At 37.5% G+C, this 25,062-nt stretch overlaps 3 protein-coding genes and 1 non-coding gene across 4 annotated transcripts; all 4 read right to left on the reverse strand.

Annotated features, from left to right (window-relative positions):
* Positions 1-593: 593 nt before the first annotated feature.
* Positions 594-740, reverse strand: LOC132188910 (small nucleolar RNA snoR135). Its single transcript, XR_009440969.2, has one exon. It is a non-coding gene; the product is annotated as a small nucleolar RNA snoR135 (small nucleolar RNA).
* Positions 741-3,050: 2,310 nt separating this feature from the next.
* Positions 3,051-6,748, reverse strand: LOC132187599 (profilin-5). The gene is given in 3 exon segments (NM_001427885.1): positions 3,051-3,569; positions 5,133-5,270; positions 6,573-6,748. Coding segments are annotated over 3 exon segments (396 nt in total). The 5' UTR covers positions 6,696-6,748; the 3' UTR covers positions 3,051-3,434.
* A 7,516-nt stretch (positions 6,749-14,264) lies between these two features.
* Positions 14,265-16,263, reverse strand: LOC132188718 (stem 28 kDa glycoprotein-like). The gene is made up of 3 exons (XM_059603246.2): positions 15,881-16,263; positions 14,933-15,142; positions 14,265-14,442 (listed from the first exon to the last, which is right to left on the reverse strand). The coding sequence occupies exons 1-3, from the start codon at positions 16,261-16,263 to the stop codon at positions 14,265-14,267; spliced, it is 771 nt and encodes a 256-aa protein (XP_059459229.2).
* A 5,117-nt stretch (positions 16,264-21,380) lies between these two features.
* On the reverse strand, positions 21,381-22,784 carry LOC132187771 (stem 28 kDa glycoprotein). The gene is made up of 3 exons (XM_059602195.2): positions 22,301-22,784; positions 21,987-22,196; positions 21,381-21,762 (listed from the first exon to the last, which is right to left on the reverse strand). The coding sequence occupies exons 1-3, from the start codon at positions 22,684-22,686 to the stop codon at positions 21,585-21,587; spliced, it is 774 nt and encodes a 257-aa protein (XP_059458178.1). The 5' UTR covers positions 22,687-22,784; the 3' UTR covers positions 21,381-21,584.
* Positions 22,785-25,062: the final 2,278 nt, after the last annotated feature.

The raw sequence follows: 25,062 nt of genomic DNA on the forward strand, positions 1-25,062 counted from the left end.
AAGTATATTTATATATATTGCATAAATGCATCATTGAGACTTTGAAGTCTATATGAAAACTGGCTTAGGAAAAAGAGAGAAGGGAACCAAGAATAGGGGAAGAAGAAACCCTAACCACCCATAGAAGAAATAAGTATTTCCAGAATATGGTAGAGAATAACTTGAAATGGGGTTTTGAAGGTAAAACCAATGGATTTTGAGTTAAAACAGTTTTGTCGAATTTTAGTTGGGTGACCATGGCAGAAACTCCTGACAGAATTCTGTCACAAGAAGATTAGAAACCGATGCATACAAATTTTCACCATGGGTCAAAATGCCTGTGACTTTGCTCTTCATTAATTTTCACCATCTACTTTTGCTTTCATTCATCATAAATTCATAATGATCATCCATAGGTGATATTGATTACGATACACTAAGCCATCAAACACCCCTTTTTTAATATGAATTTCTATAAAAAAAAAAAAAAAGACTATTTGAAAGCTAATTGTATAAGAAATGTGTGATTTATCAGAACAAAGACTCAAAACAAAACAAACAAAAAAGAAGAGATTTTGCTCCAGAAATGAATCAAATAAATGCAAGGAAAAACGAGATGTGGGGAAGATGATTGTTGAGAATTTCAACGGTGAGATGAAACACAACTGCCCACCTTCCCCAGATCTATCTCGCAAGGGAACTCTTTCGGAAACAGAGTGCACTGATAGTAGCACTACGCCGATACACACAATCCCTGCTTTAACATGATCTAATAATTTATCTTGAAAGAACAAATTAAGCAAGAACCAAAAAAAGGAGAAAAAAAAATCAGAGAGAGAGAGGGCTACAGGCTTCGGAGAGCAATGGTGAGCGAGTATATATATATAGGGGAGGGAAAGGAAGCTGCCGATTAGGGTTTTGTGGGTTGCGGATTCTGAGTATAATTACTAAAGTACCATTAGATAAACGGGTCATGGATGTGGGCTGTGGACTCCTTCTTCTCGGACCGAGCACGTATTAAATGGATTGGGCTTTATTTCAGATGTTCACTACCGTACCCATAGGCTATATAGTCTGTCCACCACCGTCTTTCCCTTATTTATTCAAAGAAAAAAAAAAAAAAAAACATAAGCCAGATAGGTCTTTAATAGACAAATAAAACAATCTTTTTTTTTTTTTTTTTTTTTTTTAACATACCGAGAAATGTTTTTGAAAACACATCATTTTAGTCGGCCCCCCTCTAGAGCCGTGAAACCCTAAGACCCCTTCCAGAGCGCTGCAGTCGCAGGGGAGGAGGGATGGCCTGATGGCCATTGCCTGCATCCCTCCTCCCCTCTCCTCTCCGCTCCGGGTGCTAGTATTTTACTTGATGCCCCTAGTCCTGGTGCCCCTCTCTTCCCCCTCCCCATCTCTCCTTTCCCTTTTGCTTTTTCTCCATTTTTGCCTTTGGTATTGCCGTTCCCTTGGCCGCTCTCTTCCCCGCCATCTCCATCTGCAGCGCTCCCTGCTTGGGTTGGAAAAGGTTGGGCACTGGATCGGCTTGCCTTCGCCCGATACTCCGTCCTCCCCCTGGCTTCCCTCGACGCCTACCCACCTCCTTGCTTTCCGGTTCTGCCGTGCCCATCCCACATTTTGCAGGGGTTCAGTTGATTCGCCTGGGTTTGTTTTCGTTTTTCCCTGATTGTGCTTCTTTGCTTTTGTTCTTTGATTTTGTTTATTTGCTTCCCGGTTATGTTTTTAGGCTTGTTTCTGTCTTTGGTGTTTTCCTGTTCTATTGTGCTTGTGTTCTCTTGCGGTGGGTACTGCCTTTGGGGGTTTTCACTCAAACTCTCCCCTCCCTATTTGTTTGTGTGTGCCACCGATCTCCTCCGCGCCCGCTTCGCTGCTCACCGCTCGTTGTCGGGTCTTTTCAGGCGTCCCTCCCCCGTCAAGCTTTTTGTGCCACTTTCTGCAGCGGTTTCCGGCCAGCTCGCGATCGGCCTCCTTCCGGCTGCAGTGACCCGCTTTGTGTGTTTTTCGTTTTTATTTCTCTGTATTGTTGTTTTTCTGTTTTGTATTTCCTCTTGAGTTCCCTTGTAGTTTGTTTTCTTTGCTGTTATTTCTTTTCCTGCATTTGTTTTTGTTGTTCCCTTTTTTTTCCATTTATGGTTTTTCTTTTTGCTTGTAATAAGGTTCTTCTCCTCCTTTGGTGCGCTCAGTTGCTACCCGTTACTACTGGTCCAAACTCTTGGATTGTGGATGTGAACTGTATCCTGACTTTCAGGTCGAGGAGGATGAGTATCGGCTGGGAGGTTTTGCTCTCAAGGCCGAGGAATAAGCGCTACTTATGCGTTAGATGGTGTCTGTGTGATACAGATCTGATTTTTAAACCTGATAATTAGTCATAGGTTAGCGGATGCTTTTGTTATGATTTGGTCTGTTGTTGATGACCATATTTACTTCAGAGTTTTTTGTTCTGTTTGTAAGAGTTTTATGCTCGCGACTTTTATCAATGAATGAGTATGGTATGTTCCATTTCAAAAAAAAAAAAACAATTTTTTTTTTACTTGAAGAGTTGTTTAGAAGTATGCCAGACTTTGCATGACCCATTCCTGTCAATTTCTTAGGCAAAGAAAGCATGTGGTGGAGGTCACGTCATTTGGATAAAAAATTATTTAATTTCTTTGCTTTGCATTATTAATATTAGTGATGCTTATATTTATTCGTGTCGTATGTATTAAAGGTCTACTACTTTAGGTTGTGGGTGAATTAAAGTTTCTTTCTTTGGCTGGGTAACTGGGTTCCATAAGCGAAAACGACACTTTGTCCGCTCTTCAATTCCATTATAAGAATATATATTTTTCATATTAGGTTGAAATTATAATATTTTTTTATTTAGGTTACTCACCTACTACAATTTTCTCTTTTATATATGGATTAAATGAAAACACAATATAGTCACCACATCACGCTTTGTATACCGTCGATGAATCATTTCTGAATTGGTTGGACCGTCGGTGGGTAGCGGAGTAATCTTCTTCCATATGTTACTCATTATGCTTGCATAATTGACACTTGAATTCACCACAGATGCAAAATAAAACCCAAAGAACCGGGATGCAGCTGAGATGTGTTTGAGTTAAACAAGCCATCTTCTGAGGAAGAACAAACTCTTTACAAGAATAATTTCTGAAATCCTCCATCACAAATATTTAAGAATCCAAAAAACATATCTTTTCATATCATATGATAAAAGAAAGATCCAAGGATGACATTCCAGTACTTTAAGAAGGAAAACAGAGGAGAATACATACATATAAATTAAGGAAACGTGGGAATTGGAGAAATAAAAAGGGGCCTAAAACACAAAAAAAATTACTGTTTCTGTCCTCACACGGTTATTTTCAGCAACAATTCCACTGCCAGATGCAAGCCCAAAACCAAATATCACAATATGGAAACCATAATGCAACAACCTACAGCCCCTGATCAATCAGGTAATCCCCCAACCTCTCGACAATCATGTTACACTGTCCAGGAGTCAAAGGTTCATCATATATACCAAAAATCAAAGCTTGGCTAGTTTTCTTCACAGTGATGCCACCAGCACCCTGCAAAATGGGCAACAAAACAATAAACAAAGAATGCAAGAAGAACAAGCATGTATTTTTTTTTATCAGAGCAAAGATATGAAAAAAAGTAGAAATTTCTCATCAAAGTATGCTTATTTATTTCAAGAGTTTGCAGCCAGTACATTCAAATTGGTTCAACCACACATAATTTAGCAGTCATACATCTACTAGATATGAAAATTCACACTCCAAAACAACCATGATAAATAGCTTCAGCACCAAAAACTTCACTATTAAAAAGTGTAAGTATAGTCCAGTCTTCCCAATTCCCATAAAGATTTTATTCTGAACTTTTCACTACAACTTGAGATTTGCATCCACTATTAGGAATCCAATTTGCGAAAGAATTGGGGTTTGAAATAGTAACATTTAGATGAATGGGGGCCCCACCAGTCCTTTAGACTATGCAAATTTCATCCTCAAAGGGAAAATGAAAAGCAATCAGGACATGATTATATCCAATAATGCACAAGGACAGCTCATTGCTTGAAACAACTTGCTACTAGGCATTATGAAAGTAAAAGTAAAAGCAATTAGGTTTCCATGCGTTAGTGTCATTGTCTGTGCGTGCAAGAGACTGTTATCGACAGGGACCATAACAAATTGCGAGCAAAGATAAATGAGGACTAGTAGGTGGCCCCACATGTGAGACTCATGAGCCCTATTATCTTCCTTTCATGGGTTCGACAGGTCCAAAGTTCATATTGACCTTTATATGAGAAGATAAAGCTGTGGACTGCATCATTCAGAGAATTTAAGGAGTGGATTCCACATTTAAGAATTTGAAAGTCAAAAGGTAAAGCAACTATAAGGCCGGTAATTATGGCAAGGTGCACTGGCTCATATTGAAAAATCAACATACACTTCAACAAATCAAAATAGAAGATTAGGAAAGCGATTTATCAATAGTGTTTCACCAGCATCTAGTACATATCAAATGAGCAACTAATATTGGGCAAAGGTAGAAATCCAAACAACAAAGAAGCAAGAACCCAACAAAGAGACATAACCAAAAATAAAAGAGAGATACCTAAAAACATACTAAAATACACAAAGGAAATTAAAGTATATATCAACTAAGACAAGGGCTACATATAAAGCTTCTGTGGGAGTTATCAAAGTATTAGCTGGGGATTTTCAAGAACATCATTGGCAGATTAACATATTTGGAACTTATATGAAGCATCATCAAATATTATTTCGTCCAAACATCAAGGTAAGTTAACAGTCCTACATAACATATACTCTTAAGAGTAATTAAGTCCTAATAGCAACTGTCATATTGTGTTGGCCATTGTCGCATTATTTCCAAGTGTCTGCATAACATAGATGTGGAACCATGCTATGCACTCAGATGCCACTACAGTTTGAGCAGGCTGTTAAGAACTGATCTTATAGCAAAGAGAGTGACATTTGTACCATCAACATTCCACCAATATAAGAGAAACATTGAAAAACGACAACTAACATTAGCATCATCAATTATTGACCAATGTAAAAGAAACATTAACAAGAAAAGATAATTAATAGAGCTTAAAACACCTTCTTTCCACGAATAACAGCTCCGGACTCTCCCTGGATGACCATGTACTTTATGCCACCAAGGTGTAACCCAGTTGGGGCAAGAGAGCCAGGTTCATCAAAATCTTTGATGATGGCAGCAATTTCTTCAGGCTTGAACTGCATATAAACACGCAAAGGAAGCATATAAATAGGGGACAAGAAAGCATATCTCAAAAGTAAAAAATTTGCTTGAAATGCAAAAGCCACTTGTCCTCTGCTCTAAAGCACTACCATGCGTAAAGTTATTTAAAGACATGAAAGCTTAAATGGTACAACCCAGTATTAAGTTTTGAATCATAAATCAAAATTCATTACATCAATGGTCATATTCATATAGAAATGCTACATGCACTTCCAACAACACACTCCCTGACGTGACGTGGCAATAAAAACCACCATTGAATTTTGGAACCAATGGTGATCCATCCAAAGTTCAATGATAATTTTCACTGTTATGTCAGAAAGTGTGCACTTGGGGGGAGTGCATGTAACACTTCTCATTCATATAAGATGATCCATAAGTAAATGCTTTTTTTTTTTTTTTTTTGGGTGGTGCCCTGTGATAATCTAGTGAACCTATTGCTTTCATCCAAAAGCAAAGTAATGCCCAAAGTTGTATTAATTTCACCACTTGAGTTTCCATGTGGTCTCATTACAAATCAACCGCCAATACAAGTGTGTCCCAATGCATATGATTTAATCAGATAAAGAGCTTCATCCACGTAACTAAGCTTAATGCAGCGTTCAACCTATTCATTCATCAGAAAAACCATCAAAAATCCAATAAATTCTTCTCCAATCCGACGTTTTCCCGGAACCGAATGGAGCTCAAACGAATTTCACAGAAATATCCCAATCGAAAACCAAAATCCAACAGAATGTTTTAGATTCTTAGAATATTAATTAAATAATTAATTAACTAAATCAACAAATTCTTAAAAGCTTAAGCTAGTTCGAACCTCATTTTGTTGTTCACCTCCCATTACAATAAAATATTTCACTGTTGGATATCAGTTTGAGCCCATAAGGATTGTGTTAGAATATTAATTAAGTAATTAAATCAACTCTTTTGCTGAAGTTTTCTAATATGCGGTGATTTAAGGTAGATTGCAACTCAAATCAAATAAATTTCATCAAAAATGAATTGTTGGACCACAGATCCTCCAAAAACAATCAGAAATTGACACGGATCAAATAAAACTTGGAAAAGACAAAGAAAAACAGCTCTAAAGCCTCTAATCGACTGGTTATAAAGCATTTCCGGGAAGAGATTTTCCACGGAATCAAACAGAGCCAAATGGACTAGTCCACCACACAGATCAAGCCACACATGCCATCGGAAATTATTTCACCAAAGAAAACCGGATAACCAGACAACTAGATCTAACGGAATCCAAAAAGGAAGTTAAGAGAGAGGACCTGAGGGAAGGTGGAGCTTTGGGCCCACACGCTGCCATCGTGACCGATGATGGCAGCGGCGGAGAGATGGTGGCCGTCGATCTCGCACATCAGGTGCTCGTCAACGTACGTTTGCCACGACATCTTTGATTTTCTTCGCTTATTCTTATTTTACGATTTTTTTTCGAATTTTCTTCCTATATTCGCCTCTGTGAGAGTTTTTGGTTCAAAGCACAGAACTATAAATAGTGGCACGGGAGCGAGAGGGGAGGGCTCGGTGGGGCCCGCTCGAAGGACCGTTATGATGGTGAGTCGGTGATGTTCTCAGAGCCGTACATTTCAGACATGATTGAATGAGTGCCGTTCACGTTCGGAAAGAGGAGGGTTCTTTGAATACGCACCGTAGCTCTGGCCACGTGGTAGCTTTATATTTATTTCTTTTTTCTTTTTCTTTTCTTAATTGTTTCTTTTTTTAGCTGTGGAATTGAATGTGGATCCCACGTGAGTTGGGAGGATAATTCCAAACGGTGCCATGTCAAAGACGATGATCCTAAGTTCCTAACACGAAGTCGTTTTAATTTGCTTATCATTTTATGTACTAAACAGGCTCTTAAAAGTAAAGCAAGAGATTAAACCGAGTCAAACCAAGGACAATTAATCGACATTGGTTCAATTGAGTGGTTGACTCACTATAAAAGAAGCCATAATAAGGTTGAATTATTCTTTTTGATGTCATCTCATTGTAAATAGCAAATCCAATTGCACAATAAAATTTCTTTCGGTACCTGCAGAATATCCTATAGCCAGCAGATACCGTAAGAAGGATGCTTCATAAATGACTCTTGACCAACAAATGGCAACTAGAACATAGATTTTCTAAATGTTTAAGCAACAACATTACTGCTTTTCTGCTGGTAGGCCAGGGATCCACCTGACCATAAATCCAACACAACAATTTTACACCTATACGCTCATAAGGGAACCTAATTTTCCAAACACATACAATTAGAGTTAACAATTCACGTAGATATGTCGGGTTGGGTTTGGTTTGGGTCGGATTGACTTACAGATCGGTCAACTCAAATTTGGACTATTTAATTAAATTGGTTAAATTCTTTAATCTTGACACAACACGATTTACATAACCCATTTAATAAACATGTTATGTTGAGTTGACCTAAATATAATTCATTTGACCCATTCCAACATGTATATGTTAAAATTATATGAATTTTAGCCTTTTAAGGTTTTGTTTTAGTCCACTAACTTCATGTTTGATTCGTGTCAAATCCGCCAACAAACAATAGAGAGATATAAAGATAGAGAAAGAGAAAAAAAAAGAGACCATATATGTTCCAAATTAAAGACTCCATGAGAAAGATTGAGTACCATCTAACCTACTACATGAACACCATGGCAACCAAGGATCCCCTTCAATGCAGACAAGGACAGAGCCACATGGAGGCTAGTATGGGCTGTGACTCTTACAAATGAGCACTGATTGGCAGCACGCGGGGGCGTGGCACGCCCAGTGCAAAATATATATATATATATATATATATATATATATATATATATATTTTAAGATCAACAGCACTGGCGTGCAATGCACGCCGCGTGCTGTTGATCTTTACCCCTTACAAATTGTTTAAAAAATCTTAATGTATAAGGAAGATTTTGGACTGATTGTTAAATGGCCCCCTACTTGTGTTTTGTTTTTACTTTTGTATTTCAGCGGGAATCTCGCGATGGTTCCTTTCGTGTAAAAGAATGTAGATTGTAATTTTAGATTTTTTTTTTTGTTAGTGTCGACATGTTACATTGCTAATATATCAATTTTGACACATTTATGAACTTTAATAGATATAGTTTTTGTGATACACATTGTATGATAAATTATTTCATTTCTATTTTAACTTGTGTTTACCATATTTTTAGTTCGGCCCCCATAATAATGATTTTTTTGGCTCCGCCTATATATATATATACACGTCATTAACCGTTAGCGACGTGTCAAAGGGCCGTTACCAAAAAATAAAATTTTTGTAGTGTGTTGTTCAAGAACCTATATATATATATTATCAATTGAGTGCCTAAGAATACATGTGTCTTATTTAAGAATGAACCCAAGCTAGCTAGCGTTATAATGATAGGCGATAACATCATGGTAAAATTAAGCCAATGTGGATCTCAAAGGCAAATTCAAATGCATATATAACTTTCAGAATATGTTCTCAAAGAAACATCATCAATAGGATCTTCCTGATCAACGCCCCCGTCTCTCTCATTTTCAGCTTCATCATCATTTTCACCTTCCCTTTTCCATATATTTCATCTTTATCCTCTTGGCCCTACACGTTTAAAATGACTCAGCAACATAGAAATCTAATGAACGAGAAGATGGCGAACTGCCCATGAAAAACCCGAGACTGATAAAGTACAAAGCTTGATTCATATCTGCTATATCTTCTCAAAAGGGTTGCTAAGTGATCTTTGAACAAATGAATTAAGCTGGAATTCTTTTACCTGAGCACTGTGTTCAAGCTTACAATCTAGCATCTGCAGGATCTGTCATATAAAATATTATACACGCACTGTTTAATTAAAAGAACATCCAAAGACTTCGTGGTGGTTAAGATAGAACTGTCTACAAAGAAACAGTAGACCGATCAAACAGAAAGATGGTGTCATTTCACCATGATGCCGACAAAATGATTTTTAAGAGTTGGTGCACTTCTATTCATAATGAAAAAACTGTTTCTATGTTTTTGATGAGTGCTGTGTTTTAAGTAATTTGTTAATGTATTTGTCTTGAAAACAGAAAACAAAGGCAGACAGGAATATATGGATTGTATTTTTGACACCAAACTCACCCCAAATCCTAATCCTAAAACTAGAAAATTTCAGAACACCCTGAATGTGGATAATATTTTTGAAATCCATGACACTTAATTAGAACCTAATAATTCAACAAACACAATATAAAGTAGTCGAGTACCGACAGGCACCATGTTGGAAGTTGGAACCAATCGGTTGAGTATGGAGATCCCACTTAGGCAGTTGTCCCTTTCTCTGTTTTTTCTCAAAACAACACTTTGAAGAGGCTGCCCTCCATTAATATAACAAACTAACATGCGCATATCAGGATATGAGGCTTGCAAACATGTGAAAAGCAGAACAACGTACGTGGACTCCTCCAAAGCATATTAAAGCAAATAATTAAAAAGAGAGTAGGTATTATTATTATTGTATCTCATAAAAGCTGCTCTGGGTTCGCATCGAACTATTTTTCTGCTTGGCTGCTACTCTTTCAAACCTGGAAATTTCATTGCCTCAGAAAGAAAAAAAAATAAAAAAACCCTGGAAATTAATCACATTGTTGCCAGAATGGTCTCTTAGGCTGTGGTTGCCAAAGGACTAAAACAAAAGTCGCTATTATTCTTTTCAAAATCAACCTCAGTATTTTTACTTTTACATCATATTAATTACTTTCTATTACTATTCAAATAAAAAAATACTACAAAATAATTTTTTTAATTTTTATTTTTTAACTTTTTCATACAAAACATGCATTCATACTTTTTTTCCATATCAACCAAATTTATTATAGTTTAGTGCACTTCATTTTTAAGTCGTTTGGCAAAACACAGCCTACTACTTAAGTAAGAGCAAAAAGGAAACGTAAAATAGCCTCAGACGATGACGTAGACCAAAGTACACGTAGTTTCATGCAATCGATTAAATTGATAATTATGAAACAAAGCAGACGAGCCGGAATAAAACTGGCGTATTAATTTTTTAATTTTCATATTAAATGAAGGCAAATTAGGGACAAAATACTGTTAATAGAAGTTCAAAAATCTGTTGCAGAAATCTTGCTACAGAGAAATTGCGGCAGGATTTTAATTCGACGTTCCCCCTGGCTCAAGAAAAATTGTGATTAGTCATGGGGCATAAACTTCGCTCGAGCGAGTTTGCGATTTTTTTAACTCGGTCAAGCTATTTTTGTAATGTTCTCTTCAAGGTTGTACGTGTCTCTAACTTTTTCACCATAAGGCGGGTGTGATAGACTAATCGTCTCTCAGTTGTCTTATCATTCTTAGAGTTTTTCTATTTAATATGTGCAAATTCAACTTCTGATCACTACGTCATGCTGCATTAGTTGTTATCAAAACCCAATTATTTTCTACTATGGTGCGAAGATGAGCACATGGAAGACACCATGCAATCATTGGCAATGTGTATGAACGAGATCAAATAACATGTGATGATTAGAACTAAAGGTGCATTTGCATCGAATAGAAGATTGGTTTGATCAATTTGATGTGCTCGCTCTCATCAGATAATCTTTTTTGTCCTTGCTAATAGCTAGAATTATGTGGTAAGCATAAATGACAAATAAAATTCTTGAATCTGCTCCTTCACATTAGCACTAATAATAATACAACACACGTCCCCTATATATATATATAAAATAATTAAAAAAAAAAAAAAAAAATTCTAGGTGGTGGTCCAACGACTCCCAAATTGCCTAAAAGAGTAGTCGAAATACTCTCAAGCTTAGGAGTGGTTCGGAATTTTTAAGTCACTTTTCTAAACCTTAGAGATCGAGCTTATTGCAAATCGGTGCTACCACTATATATATATATATATATACCAATTTTAAATTGGTATATTTTTTTTTCAAAAAAAAAAAAAAAAAAAAGAAATATTTGAAAAGGAATATTTCTAGCTAGCAAGTTCACGTAATATGATTGAAAATGGGGAAAATTATAAAAGCGTCCTGGTGCAAGATAGAGAGATAGGTTCATCATGATCGATCGGGCATGGAAACAAAAAAAGGTATGTTAAATATATTGGATAATATATTAGAAGCGGAAGAAAGAGAGAGGAGAGAGAAGAGAGAGAGAGCGAAAGCACACAATAGACTACATTGTATTGACTCTAATAATAATAATGAATACAGAGGCCTCTATTTATAGAGAGGCAAGTAACCTAATAGATTAAGGAAAGGTAAACCTAGTAGAATAAGGAAAGGTAAACCTAGTAGAATAAGAAAAGGTAAACCTAGTAGACTAATAATACCTAAAGAAGTAAATAACAAGTAATATTCTTAACATCCCCCCTCAAACTCAATGTGTAAACTTGAGTTTGGATAAATGAAAAGGGAAAGAAGAAGGAATTCGCCGAAAAAGCTGCTTGTGCCGAAACAATTGCCGAAGTAACGCCATAAAAGTTGTTAGAGACCCGTGGATTTTGCCTGAATTTGAGCAATGCATTTAAGCTGGAGCTTGGTTCACTTGGTTATAATTTGACTTGAAAACCATATACTAGTAATGAAGTAGCACACCTGGTCGGCTGAGAAAAGTAGGTTCAGTTAAAAGGGGCTTGTTTGGCCCGTAACCCTTGGACTGTCTCGCCTAATCGGCTGAGCTAAAGTCTGACCCAAAAATTCTAGCTAGTAGACCGTCTCGCCTGGTCGGCTGAGATAAGTAGGGCCGGTTGAAGAGGCTAATCATGTCTGAAACCCTTGGACCGTCTCGCCTAGTCGGCTGAGATAAGTAGGCCCGATTGAAGAGGCTAATCATGTCTGAAACCCTTGGACCGTCTCGCCTTGTCGGCTGAACTAAAGTCTGACTAGTAGACCGTCTCGCCTGGTCGGCTGAGATAAGCAGGGCCGGTTGAAGAGGCTAATCATGCCTGAAACCCTTGGACCGTCTCGCCTTGTCGGCTGAACTAAAGTCTGGCCCATCTAACTAGTAGACCGTCTCGCCTATCCGGCTGAGCTAAGTAAGGAGAAAAATGGCCGGTTGAAGAGGCTATTCAGTGACCGGTGATGGCGGCATTTGACAAGGCATAAGTGGGCCGGTTGAAAGGGGCTTCTTTGGCCCGAAAACCCATGGACCTAAGGAAAGATTGGTCTGACCCGAGAGTGCCATCCGCAAGAAGAATGAACCGGATTGAATTGCGCCAAAGAACAGGCTATAAAACCGAATTGAACAAGCATAAACCAACTTGAACCGCATAAAACAAACGCCTAAATTTGAAGAAGAGTCTTGTTTTCTGCCATATAGAGATGCCAAAAGTAAAAATAGACCACAAATTTGAAATCAGGACGAAAAATTAAGTAGGAAACACCTGGTCAACTTTTTCAGTGGTCAAAGTCAAAGTCAACGGTCAACGATTGAAAAGTCAACGCTGACGTGGCACTAATGACGTGGTAAGGTCTGACTTGATACTGATGACGTGGCACACAGGCTGACGTGGCACTGATGATGTGGCACTGATGGCTGGCGTGGCTATGATGACGTGGCAATTAGGGCTGACGTGGCTCTCTGAAAGGATGACACATGGCTGCAGAAAATAGAAGAAATTCACGGGCGCGTGTGATACACGCGCTTCACTGGCGGCGGAGCTATGGCGCGTGAATCCCACGCGCAGAAGCTTCTACTGGCGCGTGGAGGCGCGTCCCACGTGGTATGGCGGCGTTCTTAGTGGCGATGTGACCGTCGTCGACGGATCTATGGAGCGGTGGCCGAAACCAAGCTGATCCACCTCACCTGGCGGCGTGTGGAGGCACTGCAGCGGCGCGTGGACTGAGAGCAGCACCTTATGGCAGCGCGTGTCGGCGCGTCAGGGTGTCTTTGGCAGATATCTCGACAGATATGGACTCGTCTGGTCTTTATCTGGTGATTGACGGTACCGTTGTTGTGATCGGAGCTTTGTAGAGGTCCGTGGCGGAACGGCTGTGGTGGAGCAACCGAAACTTGAGGCGGCGCGTGGAGGCGCGATGGGACTGAGTGAGGCGGCTCTGTGACGGTTGGCTTTCGGGCTTTCAAGCGGTATAGTGATCTGCTGAAAACTTCGAGGAGAAGATAGAGAACCGTGAGGGACAGAGGGATGGATGCGCCGGATAACATTGGCGGCGCCGGAAAACGTCAAGGACGTTTATTGAAGGCCACAGAAAGGTGGCTTTGATACCATGTTAGAATGCTCTGATACCATGTTAAATATATTGGATAATATATTAGAAGCGGAAGAAAGAGAGATGAGAGAGAAGAGAGAGAGAGAGCGAAAGCACACAATAGACTACATTGTATTGACTCTAATAATAATAATGAATACAGAGGCCTCTATTTATAGAGAGGCAAGTAACCTAATAGATTAAGGAAAGGTAAACCTAGTAGAATAAGGAAAGGTAAACCTAGTAGACTAATAATACCTAAAGAAGTAAATAACAAGTAATATTCTTAACATAAAAAAATTGTAAACCATTAAACGTGTCACATAAGTCAGGAACAACTTGTCTGCTTATTTAAACTCACCAATAAAGTTGAAATAAAATTAAAGCACATAAAAAACAGTTGGTGCTTTCCACTGTATTCACAGAAGTACCAAAGTCACCCCCAGGCCACCCGTTGGTTCCTTGGAAGAATGAGGCACATTGACGACATGCAAATGTCAAAACCAGTTCACTTTTTTTTAGGATACGCTTTGATCACTTCAATGGCCACAGTTCCTCCATGAAAAGGGTGGCTGGGTTAAACGTACTGGACCTTCGATCTGGTCCAGTTGAACCAAGGGCAAATGAGGAAATTTATGGAGCATAATTTGTTTTTTTTTTTTTTTAAAGGGATTTTATTAAACGAAAAATGAAGCACAATGAGCTCTCAGTTGGGCTTTCATTTATTAAAAATAAGAGTTTAATAAGTATCAACTAATGTAGTACATTGGGTCCGGTAATTTGAAGGTCCGATTGCCCGCATTAGCCCCCAAGAGATCGCTCCACTGATCACCAATGTTCCCGATGATTGTATATCCCTTCTTCTCAAGCTTCTTCCTCTCAGCTGATTTGTACACCAGGGATGTATTTCCAGTATATGATGAGCCCCTGCAACCCAAAATGTCATTAGCTCTAATATCACACAAAACAACCCGATTCCACAAAATTTGATTTGATTTTTATAAATTAAATTAAGTTGAAATAATTAATATTTCGAGAATAAGGAATATTGTTCTTGAGTGGCTCAATTGTTGTGGGCGGTGGGTGGGATGCATTTTTCAACTAAGACGGCAGGTTTGAGCATGATGAACCTTGCTGCCTAAATAAAGGTGCCCATCACAGATAATGGCAATGGGGCTGAGTTTGGTCTTACGTACCATATTTGTGATGCACATAAAAAATGTTATATTATAGTATACTCCAACATAATTGAAGGGCACATATTAATAAAATGTAATATTAATATCGTGAATAATGTTATTTAGTAGATTGTTATACGACTATTATTTAACTATGATGATGTGACAGTGAATATTAGCTTGAGAGTCGTATAATGTAACGGTCTATCAAATGGCATTTATTATTGTCGTTAGCTTACTTGAGTATAAGCTTCTCCCAAGTATCGTATCCAACATGCTTTAGATTGGTTGTGGTGACATTTCTTTGGTCTTCTGCTCTTCCTGTTATGAAGACAACCTTAACCTTAAGAGATAACAGCTTTTTGTACAGCTTCAGGCTCTCCGGCAATGCTGGTGCTTTGCCTTTAAGGACCCATTGGTTGAATGACGTAGAATCATAAGGCTCCGCCCTGAAATTTCAATCTGATTAGTTCCGGCAATGAATATTGCGACTTTTAATTAACCATGAATAAGATTAACATTACTAAAAGTGCTTAATATCCTCCCAATGAAAAGAAAAAGAAGTGCTTAATATTAGAAGCAATTCATTTCATGCCCTTTCGGATTTTTTTTTTTCAACTACCTTAATAAAAAAAACTTTAAGAGCTTATCACAAGGTCCCGTGCTAATGAGGCACATGGTTTATTATTGTATTATCGTTAAATAAATCAAGAAATGCTAAATAATATATTTTTATCTTGTAATTGTTCAATAATATTGACGTATCACATACTCCAAACTAATTATGAAATTTTTAATTAAAATATCATGTCAATATAACTAAATAAAATTATAATATCGAGCATTAATTTAAATAATTATTACACTCATCTCAATCTGATGTTGCACCATTAATTAATTAATCACAAGCAACTTGTAACCTACTTTCTCACAAGTAGGTTAGAATAGGTGTCTTTACAAGGTTTAGACTCTAGAATAGTCGTTCCATCACATAAATTTGATAAAGTATATAGTAGAACCATCAGAATAATTACGACGACAGAGGCCATAAATTGTTTCATTAAATTGCAGCAAAGAATCGGCACAAAATCAATCTGAGAAAAGTAACACTGTTCATGCAATTATTGGTTAATTACCAAATTAAAAAGAAACAAAAATGACAACTATTTTTGTAATAGACCACGTACCCAAATCCATGTTTGGCATAATAAGGCAGATTAGAGAGCGAAGTCTCGTCGACGTCAAAGATCCACACATCCTTGCCGTCGCCGGCGATGCTGAGGCTCCGAGCATAGACTAAAGCCTCCTGAGCAACAACTTTAGAGTCTTGCCGATACTGGTGGCCTAGCATGTAGTGCCCCACGTACCCTTCACACTCTTCTGGGACCGTTGACCACCCAATAATATTGCGAGTTTCGACCCCGAGTCGCCAACTTAGGCATGAGACATCCGGCACCGGGGCACCGTGAGAACCCGATTGTGGCCGGAGAAAGTGAATTTGGTGGGTCGGATCCAGGTCCGACCCTTGGCAGGCTACCACGATTGTGGCGAGAAAGAAGAGTGGCAACATTTTCTAGCTTCCTATGTTTACTGAAGGAGATGGAAAATGACTTCGCTACGTGAAATGCCTATTTGCTGCTTCCATTAAATAGGCTCTACATCTTGTGCAGAAACTTCATTTGTTCTATTCATTTACAATGGTGCCCCTTTTTCAAGTGGGCCGGCAGGTCCATGCCAGTACGTTTAACCCAGTCCCTTTTGGTCCAATCAGGACGGAAATTACGGAATCATGTTTTTATTTTTTATTTTTTTTGTATAGAGGTTCAGACTTAATTAAGTAAATAAATAAGTATATTTTTTTTTTTGATAAGAAATAAATAAGTATATTAATTAACATATATAGTCTCTCTATATTTGCGAGAGACACATCCCGTGATTATTTTTTTTTTTTTTTTTTTTTAAATAGACATTTCATATAGAGAACAAAAAATTAAACATTTAATGGGGTCATAATAATATAAAAAAAGAGAAAATCTTTTATCAGGACTATTCTGATAACATCCATTTTACAACTCCCAATCAATAATCGACATATAAGCAAAAATATAAAAAGTGCATAAAAATCAGTTGGACTAAAATACACTAAATTTTAGGGTGATAAAATCCTTAAAGGGTTAACCTTCTATCTCTAGGTTTTAGTTTTGAATCCAAAAACAGGTTTGAGGGCATTAGAAACGAGTTTTGAGGTATAAGAAACGGGTTTTGAAGTAGGTCACGGCTAGATGGGTTTGAGGCGTTCACCACCGGTTAGATCCATGGGTCTGGCCTGGATCTTGCCGACTACGGCTTTTTTTTTTTTTTTTCTCTGATTTTGTGTGATTGTTCTCACTTTTATTTTTTGCATTTTTCTTGAATTGATGATGTGTCACGTAATAATTGGAGGCTGCAAAAAGTGTGTTATCAGGATGGACCTGATAGTAAGGGCTCTCAGAATCCAAATTTGAATCCAATCCGATTTTGACTCCAATTAGAGAAATTTCGATTTAATCATTTCTTTTATTTGATTAAACTTAACCACATCATATCAGTCCTCTATTATGATTAGCTAAGCTTAATCATATCTTTTAAGTCTTCTCAAAGTATGCTTTTAAGTCCAAAATCAATAGATTTAATTGCATCTTAATTTAAAACATAAAAACAAAAAAACAACACAAAATCAAACAAATAATAATGCTAAGGAATTAACATATGTGAGTTAAGGAGCTTGAATGTGTAACATTCAGCGCTTATCGCACCCCCAACTTATATATTACTAGTTCTTAGCAATAAAAAATAGGAAATAAAATTGAAAAACAAAAAGATAGTATTTTTATAAGAGTTTTTAGAATTTATAAGATTGCCGAAGTCCCAAAAGGTCCCCGGCCCCTGGACCGTCCAATGGAGGAACTGTGGCCAAAAAGTGAGCAAGTTTTTGACATTTGCATGTCAATGAGCCTTATTCTTCCAGGGAACCAATCAAGAGGCGACTTGATTAATTTGGTACGTATTTCTGTGAATACAGTGTAAGGCACCTCCTTTTGATTTCATATATTTAGGTAAAAAATTTATGTAAGCAGACAAGCTGTTCTTGATTTATGTGACACACACGTTTAATGGCTTACAATTTTTAACCTTTTTGTTTGGCCATATTGATCTGCCGTCTTCATCCCGCAACTCCATTGTCTGGGGCTGGAAATAATTCTCCCCGATCGAGCACTTTCTCATCATGTGTATCGATCATCATGTTTTAGAAGAATATTGTAGGCTCGATAATCCATCACATGCTAACCCCACTATATATATTATATTCCACGTCATAGCTGAATTATTCTCCATATATAATGGGATCGAATTCAACAAAAGCAAGTAATGGCGACGTCAATTATAGATCAACTTTTCCAGCTTTCCCAAGAAAGTTATCGTTTTGAAAATGTAAAGAAATGGATGCAGAATATAAGAAATAGGTATTTAATTGGTAGCTTTTTTGCTTGTTGACTAGTAAAAGATCCTCTAAAGATCGAGATCACCTTGATGGCATAAAAGAAAAGTTATTAATTTGTTTTTATTAGGTATAGGTAATGCCGACGAAGCATGTGGCAATTTTATATAGCAGCATGGAAAACACAAGTTTCCAAGACTCGAATAGAATAATCGATAAGATTGTTACAAAAAAAAAAAAAACAAAAAAGGAATAATCAATAAGGAAGAAAAGAGAATTAATTAGGATATGATCAACGTGAAAAACAATTTCATACATGGTTGAATTAATGTTGTAATTAAGTTCAACGGCATAGCATTCACATGTTGAAGGTATCTAATGCTCAATAACCAATGCCATATATGTACAGCCATGTTATATTATTGTCTTTTAATTTTCTATTGTTATTTTTGTATCTTTCCAGCATTAATAATTGCAATACAATTGTAAAGCAACAGGCACACCAGAATTCCATATGCACCATACTTGTATTTATTTATCTTATCCTTTATGTTATCTTTTAGTGTACCTTTTAATATAGAGAGCCCCTATTATTAGGTCCATTCTAATAACAGCCATTTTGTAGCATCTAATTACTATGTGACACATCATCAACTTAAGAAAAATGCAAAAAATAAAAGTGAGAACAATCACACCAAATCAAAGAAAAAAAAAAAAACCGGTAGCCGGAAAGACCCAGGCCAGACCCATGTTCCCACGCCGTGGGTCTTGCCGGACCCACGAGTCTGGCCGGCGGTGAACGCATCAAACCCCACCGGCTGTGACTCGAGTTAAAACCCGTTTTTAATGCCCAAAAACCCGTTTCTAATACTTCAAAACCCTTTTCTAATGCTTCAAAATTAAAACCTAGAGGTGGAAGGTTAACCCTTTAGGAATTTTATCACCCTAAAATCTAGTGTATTTTGGTTCAACTTATTTTTGTGCACTTTTTATGTTTTTGCTTATGTACGTGTCGGTTATTGATTGGGGGCTATAAAAGGGGTGTTATCTGGATGGTCCTGATAAAATGTTTCCTCTTTAATATATAATAACAATATGCTTTTTAGCGGAATTCCCAGATGGACCAGATCCTTCTACCTTGGAGACAAAATTAATTTTAGGGTGTCAAATTCATAAAAATACCTAAAATTTAAAAGAAAATTTTAAAATTTTGGAGGGCCCAGTACCCCAAGGCTACGGGAGGTTCCACCTCTGCCTCTGATCGCTTAATTAACAAATCTTTTAACCTTAGATTTTTCAATGAATTTGCTAACTCTTTCCACTCCACCAAAAATTCAGTGAGTCCCTCAAGCTTCAAGGACTGTATCTTGGAAATAAATAGCTCACTGCAGCAACATTAACCTAGAATTAGGATCCTTTCAAATCCAAATGAACTGGAGAATATCCAGTTAGTTATAGTGGATCGGTATTTTTGTCATCTCAAAAAGTGAAAAGACAAAAATACACCTCCACTATAAATAACTGTATATTCTCCAGTTCAAAGTTCATTTAAACTAGAGATGATTATGTTCCCATTACATTAAAGCTTAGGGAAATTGAGTAGTATGGTGAAACTTAATTTGACTGTAATAGCTAGGTTATCTAGTTAGGTTATCTAGTTCGATTCCAGTAAGTTTGGAGAAGTTGATGAAAGCATTGACCCACTTAGATTTGAGCTCTAATGAATTAACCTTCCCCTTAATTTTCTCCAAAGGGGCATAGATGGTGGTAAAAAAAATTTATAAGTGATTGATGTGATATAAAGTAAATAGAAGTTTGAAATTTTTTGTATGGAAAAATAATAAATATTTGTAGTGGATTATTTGTTTGAATAAAAATAAAAAATAACAAAAAGTAATTGGTCGATGTGCCAAAAAAAAAACAAATGTTGGAGAGATATTTTTTTCAAAAAAATTGAGACTTATGCAAAATTGATTGCTAAACACACCCTAGAGCTCTTTGCTTTGTTGCCCTGCTGGCTGTCACATATGCCACGATAAAATGTTTTGTCTTGATATGTTAAATTGCCATTAAATGATATCCATCTGTCAATATCTGTCAATATACGGTCCCAAATTTGGCTATGTCCTATGTACTAATTGGGTTGAACTATATATTTGTGTTGCTCTCTTGCTTGCGATAGCTATATATGTAATGTTTGAATCTTTTTTTTTTTTTTTTTTTTTTTTTGAGAAAAATTACACTTTACTTTCTAAAGTTTCAGGTTATTTTTAATTTAATCTTCAATGTTTCAGAACTTGGAATGCACCCCATCAAAGTTTTAAAAATTTTCAATATAGCCCATCTGTTAACAATTTATGTTTTCTCTAACAGAAATAATAAAAAAATACTAAATTGGTCTTACAAATTTATTTTTTATTTTTATTTTTAAAATTGAGGTTGTCTGACCACTCCATTTGGCTAAATTGGGGGTGGCCGACTACCCCAAGTGGCTAAATGAGGGTGGTTTCCACCACCCCAAAACGGCTGGATTGGGGGTGGTGAGCCCATCGGGGGTAGCCGACCACCCCAAGAGGCCAAATGGGGGTGGTCGAAGCCACCCCCAATTGGCCACCCCCACGACCCATGGGGGGTGGCCGACCACCCCCAATTTATATATTTATTTATTTTTTAAAATTTTGGTTTGACTTGAGGGTATTTTTGAAATTTGTTAAAATATATGGGGATTGTTTTGAAAATTTAAGACAAAAAAAAAAAAATACACGTGACATGACTAATTTTCAGTCAAATTGGACGGAAATGGTTAACAGATGAGTCACACAGAAAATTTTTGAAACTTTAATTGGGTGCTTTACAATTTTTGAAACATTGAAGGTTAAATTGAAAATGGCCTGAAACTTTAGGGAGGTAAAGTGTAATTTTTTTTTTTTTTTTTTTTGGTTGTTGTTGTTGTTGTTATATTTTAAAGTAATGATATTTTATCTTGTTAGAAGAAAATCTAATGGACATTTCATGTGGGGTTTGGGTCACTTTCGTGACGTTTCTGTCGAGTGTGTACGCATCATAGATTAAAAATGTGTAAATATCTCTTAAATTTGATTACCCTTTCCATATTCCCCCAATCCATTAAACATATTTTACGTCTATTAGTTCTACTTTATAGCGAAAATAAACCTTGGAAACTTGATTAAGAAAAAAAACACAAAGAAAAAGCAAAATCAGATCAACCATAAAACTTCAACAAATTCATAATTAAAGCATAATTAAACAAGGACATCCAGAAGACTAAGAAGACTGACTCCTCACAGAAACACTCATTATTGAAGGGTACATATATGATACAGCCCATCCAAGATTTACATATGATTAGCTCCCGACCGACGGATTCAATCAAAAGATCACAAGCGCAACGTTCAACTAATGTAGTACATTGGATCCGGCACTTTAAATGTCTGATTGCCGACATGTGTCCCCAACAAATCGCTCCATTGATCTCCCATGTTGCCAAGGATCCTGTAACCTTGAGCTTCGAGCTCCTTTCTTTTCTTTGATTTATACACTACTGCTGTGGTACCCGATTCAGAGGTTTGCCTGCCACCAAAAATCATCATGCATGAAAAGGGTTAAATCAAGACAAGAAAGATAGAGAATATGGTTGCTTTCTATTAATATAATATAGTCAAGGATTTGTTCAGTTACCATACACACAGACTAGATCGATGTAGAGTTCTTTTGAGCAATTTTTACTATAATTTAGAAAAAAAATTTAAATTTTTATTGAGATAATTTACAAGAGAGAGATCAGAGATGCTTACTTGAGTATAAGCTTCTCCCAAGTCAGGTAACCGACATTTTTCAAGTTCTTTTCTGTAATTGCTCTCAAAGTTGCAGTCTTTCCTGATATAAACACAATCTTAAACCCAAGATTTACTAATTTTTTGTAGAGAAAAAGAACCGCAGGCACTGCTGGTGCTGCGCCTTTCTTTTCCCATTCTTCGAAGGATGTATCGTTGTACTCCTTTGCCCTGAAATTAATAAAGATTGAGAACTATATATAATCAGAAAAAGATACAAATTAATCATAATTATTAATAATTGCATGCTCAGAAAAAAAAAAAAAAAAAAATACCCAAATGCATTTTCAGGTTGAGCATAATAAGGGAGATTAGAGAGAGCAGTCTCATCAATGTCAAAAACCCAAACATTCTTGCCATCCTTGGGGAGGCTGAGGCTCTTGGCATATTGGTAAGCGGCATAAGCCACAGCATTGCAATCCTTACGGTACTGGTGGCCGAGCATGTAGTGTCCAACATAGTTTTCACAGGCTTCGGGAACCAAGTCCCATCCACGGATGTTGTTTGTTTCCACGGCCAGACGCCAACTCAGGCAGGAAACACCCGGGATGCGGTGGCCGGCGGCGCCGGAATGCGGTTTAAGGAGGTGGATTTGGTGCGAAATTCCCTGGGATGTTGCTAGGAGGGTGGCAAGGAGGAAGAATGATACAACTAGTTTCATGGTTGTGATAGCTAGGGTTATAATTGGTAAACAACTATCACTTGAATGATCTTGATGGACTTACTGGCTCTTTAAATAAGCTCTAACTCGTCAAACTGACCTTACCTCGGAGTTAATTTACTCAAACGCCATCTCATCAGAAAATATATATTTTAAATTCTTGATTGGCACCCACCTAGCTAGGTGTTATCAAAGTTACCTTTTTTTGCCTTTTGCAGCTGCTCAAATTACTATTTATGGCTGATTGTGAATGAATCTAGCTAGCACATGTTTCTCATTTCACCATCAAAGTTACTCGTACGTTGTCTTTCTCATTCAATAAATTTACCATAAAATAAAAAAAAATAAAAACTTTTGGGGGAAACTTCACTTAGGACCCCCAAACTTCCACCCGTTTTGAAATACCCCCCCTGAACTTCAAAGTCTCTCAATTTAGTCCCCTGAACTTTCAATTTCTATCAATTTGGACCCTTTTAACTTTTTATACCCATTTTACCCTCGACTAAAACTACGCCGTTTTGGACTTAAACAAAACTACGTCGTTTTTACTCCAAAACTACACCGTTTTGAGCTTCAGAACTACATCACCACCCAACCCAAAACGACGTCGTTTTGGTCATTAATATTAAAAAAATAATAATAAAAAAAAAAAATTTAAAAAAAAAAAAAAAGAAATCGGGGGTGGCTTCAGCCACCCCCTTGGCCAAAATGGGGTGGCCGGACCACCCCATTTTTGGCCAAGGGGGTCGCTCAGCCACCCCTGGCTGGTCTGGGGGTGGCCGGACCACCCCCTTGGCCATGGGAGTGGTCCGGCCACCCCCAAAAGGCCGAAAAAAAAACGCGGGGGGGGGGGGGGGGATCGTGGGGGTGGCCGGACCACCCCCAAGGGGCTGGGGGTGGTTTCGGCCACCCCATACGGCCGGTATGGGGTGGCCGAAACCACCCCAGCCCCTTGGGGGTGGTCCGGCCACCCCCAAAGCACCCCGATCCCCTTTTTTTTTTTTTTTTTTTTTTGGGCCATGGGGGTGGCCGAACCACCCCCTTGGCCATGGGGGTGGTCGAACCACCCCCAGATCGGCCAGGGGGTGGCTCCAGCCACCCCCTTGGCCAAAAATGGGGTGGTCCGGCCACCCCATTTTGGCCAAGGGGGTGGCTGAAGCCACCCCCAATTTCTTTTTTTTTTTTTTTTTTTTTTTTTTTTTTAAATTTATTTATTTTGCTTTTCTTTTTTAAAAAATAAAAAAAAAAAAAAAAATTAATGCATAAAACGACGTCGTTTTGGGCTGGGTAGGTGTTGTAATTTTAGGACACAAAACGACGTAGTTTTGGAGAAGGGTAAAATGGGTATAAAACATCCAAAACGACGTAGTTTAATGTTACAAGGGTCCAAATTGATAGAAATTGAAAGTTCAGGGGACTAAATTGAGAGACTTTGAAGTTCAGGGGGGGTATTTCAAAACGGGTGGAAGTTTGGGGGTCCTAAGTGAAGTTTCCCCAAACTTTTGTCACGTGGTAGTGTAGGACCACCACCTTACAATTAATTAGACCCATGCGGGCTAGCAAGCCGAATGAGGAAGATAGATCAGGCTTGCTTTGCCACAAATCATTTTTGTCTTTTTCTTATTTTTCTTTTGGTGGGGTACGTAGTTTGTACGTTGCAGGCATGCATACAGTAGAACGAAGTAGCTTGTCCTCAACCCATCCATATTGCTCTCGGCGGGCCCTCGATCTTATCTGTTCTTTTAGGGTTAACGTATCATAAGATCGATTTAACCCATATCATAAGAACAGATAAGATCTCATCTGTTCTTTTAGGGTCCATATTGCTCTCGGCGGCCTTCCACTAGTAGCTCATATTAATATTAGTGGAAGGCCAAGTAGATGGGAGCAGAGAGCGGGAGTCACGGAGTAGTATAATACGGGATATTTTAAAAATTTTCAAAATACGTTCGTACAATTAGGGTTTAATGTTTTTTTTATATATATATATATATGTTATGATGTAACCCTGAATCATTAAGAGAAAAATACAGTCACCTCTTTGTGGACAAAAACACATTGCCAAACCACGTTAAACTCTTTCTCTTTTTAATTTTATATTGTTTATATATCAATATTGTACAGGGTAACAACAGGAAAATTAATAAACTTAAATATAATAAAAAAGTGATAAGAATAATTGATGCTTCTCAATTCTCAACACCAAAGCAATGGAGTCACACAAATTGCTAGAGAAGTCTCATGATCTCATGGAAATTTAGAGAAATTCTCAATAATTCATTGACAATTACCTTAATAGTTCACATACACCAGCCATAGAGCTGCTTATTGGATAAGATAAACATACGGGGAATCAAAATAGACAAGATGATAAAC

Source organism: Corylus avellana, chromosome 6, assembly GCF_965113065.1.
Source record: "Corylus avellana chromosome 6, dhCorAvel1.hap1.2, whole genome shotgun sequence".
Lineage (NCBI taxonomy): Eukaryota > Viridiplantae > Streptophyta > Magnoliopsida > Fagales > Betulaceae > Corylus > Corylus avellana.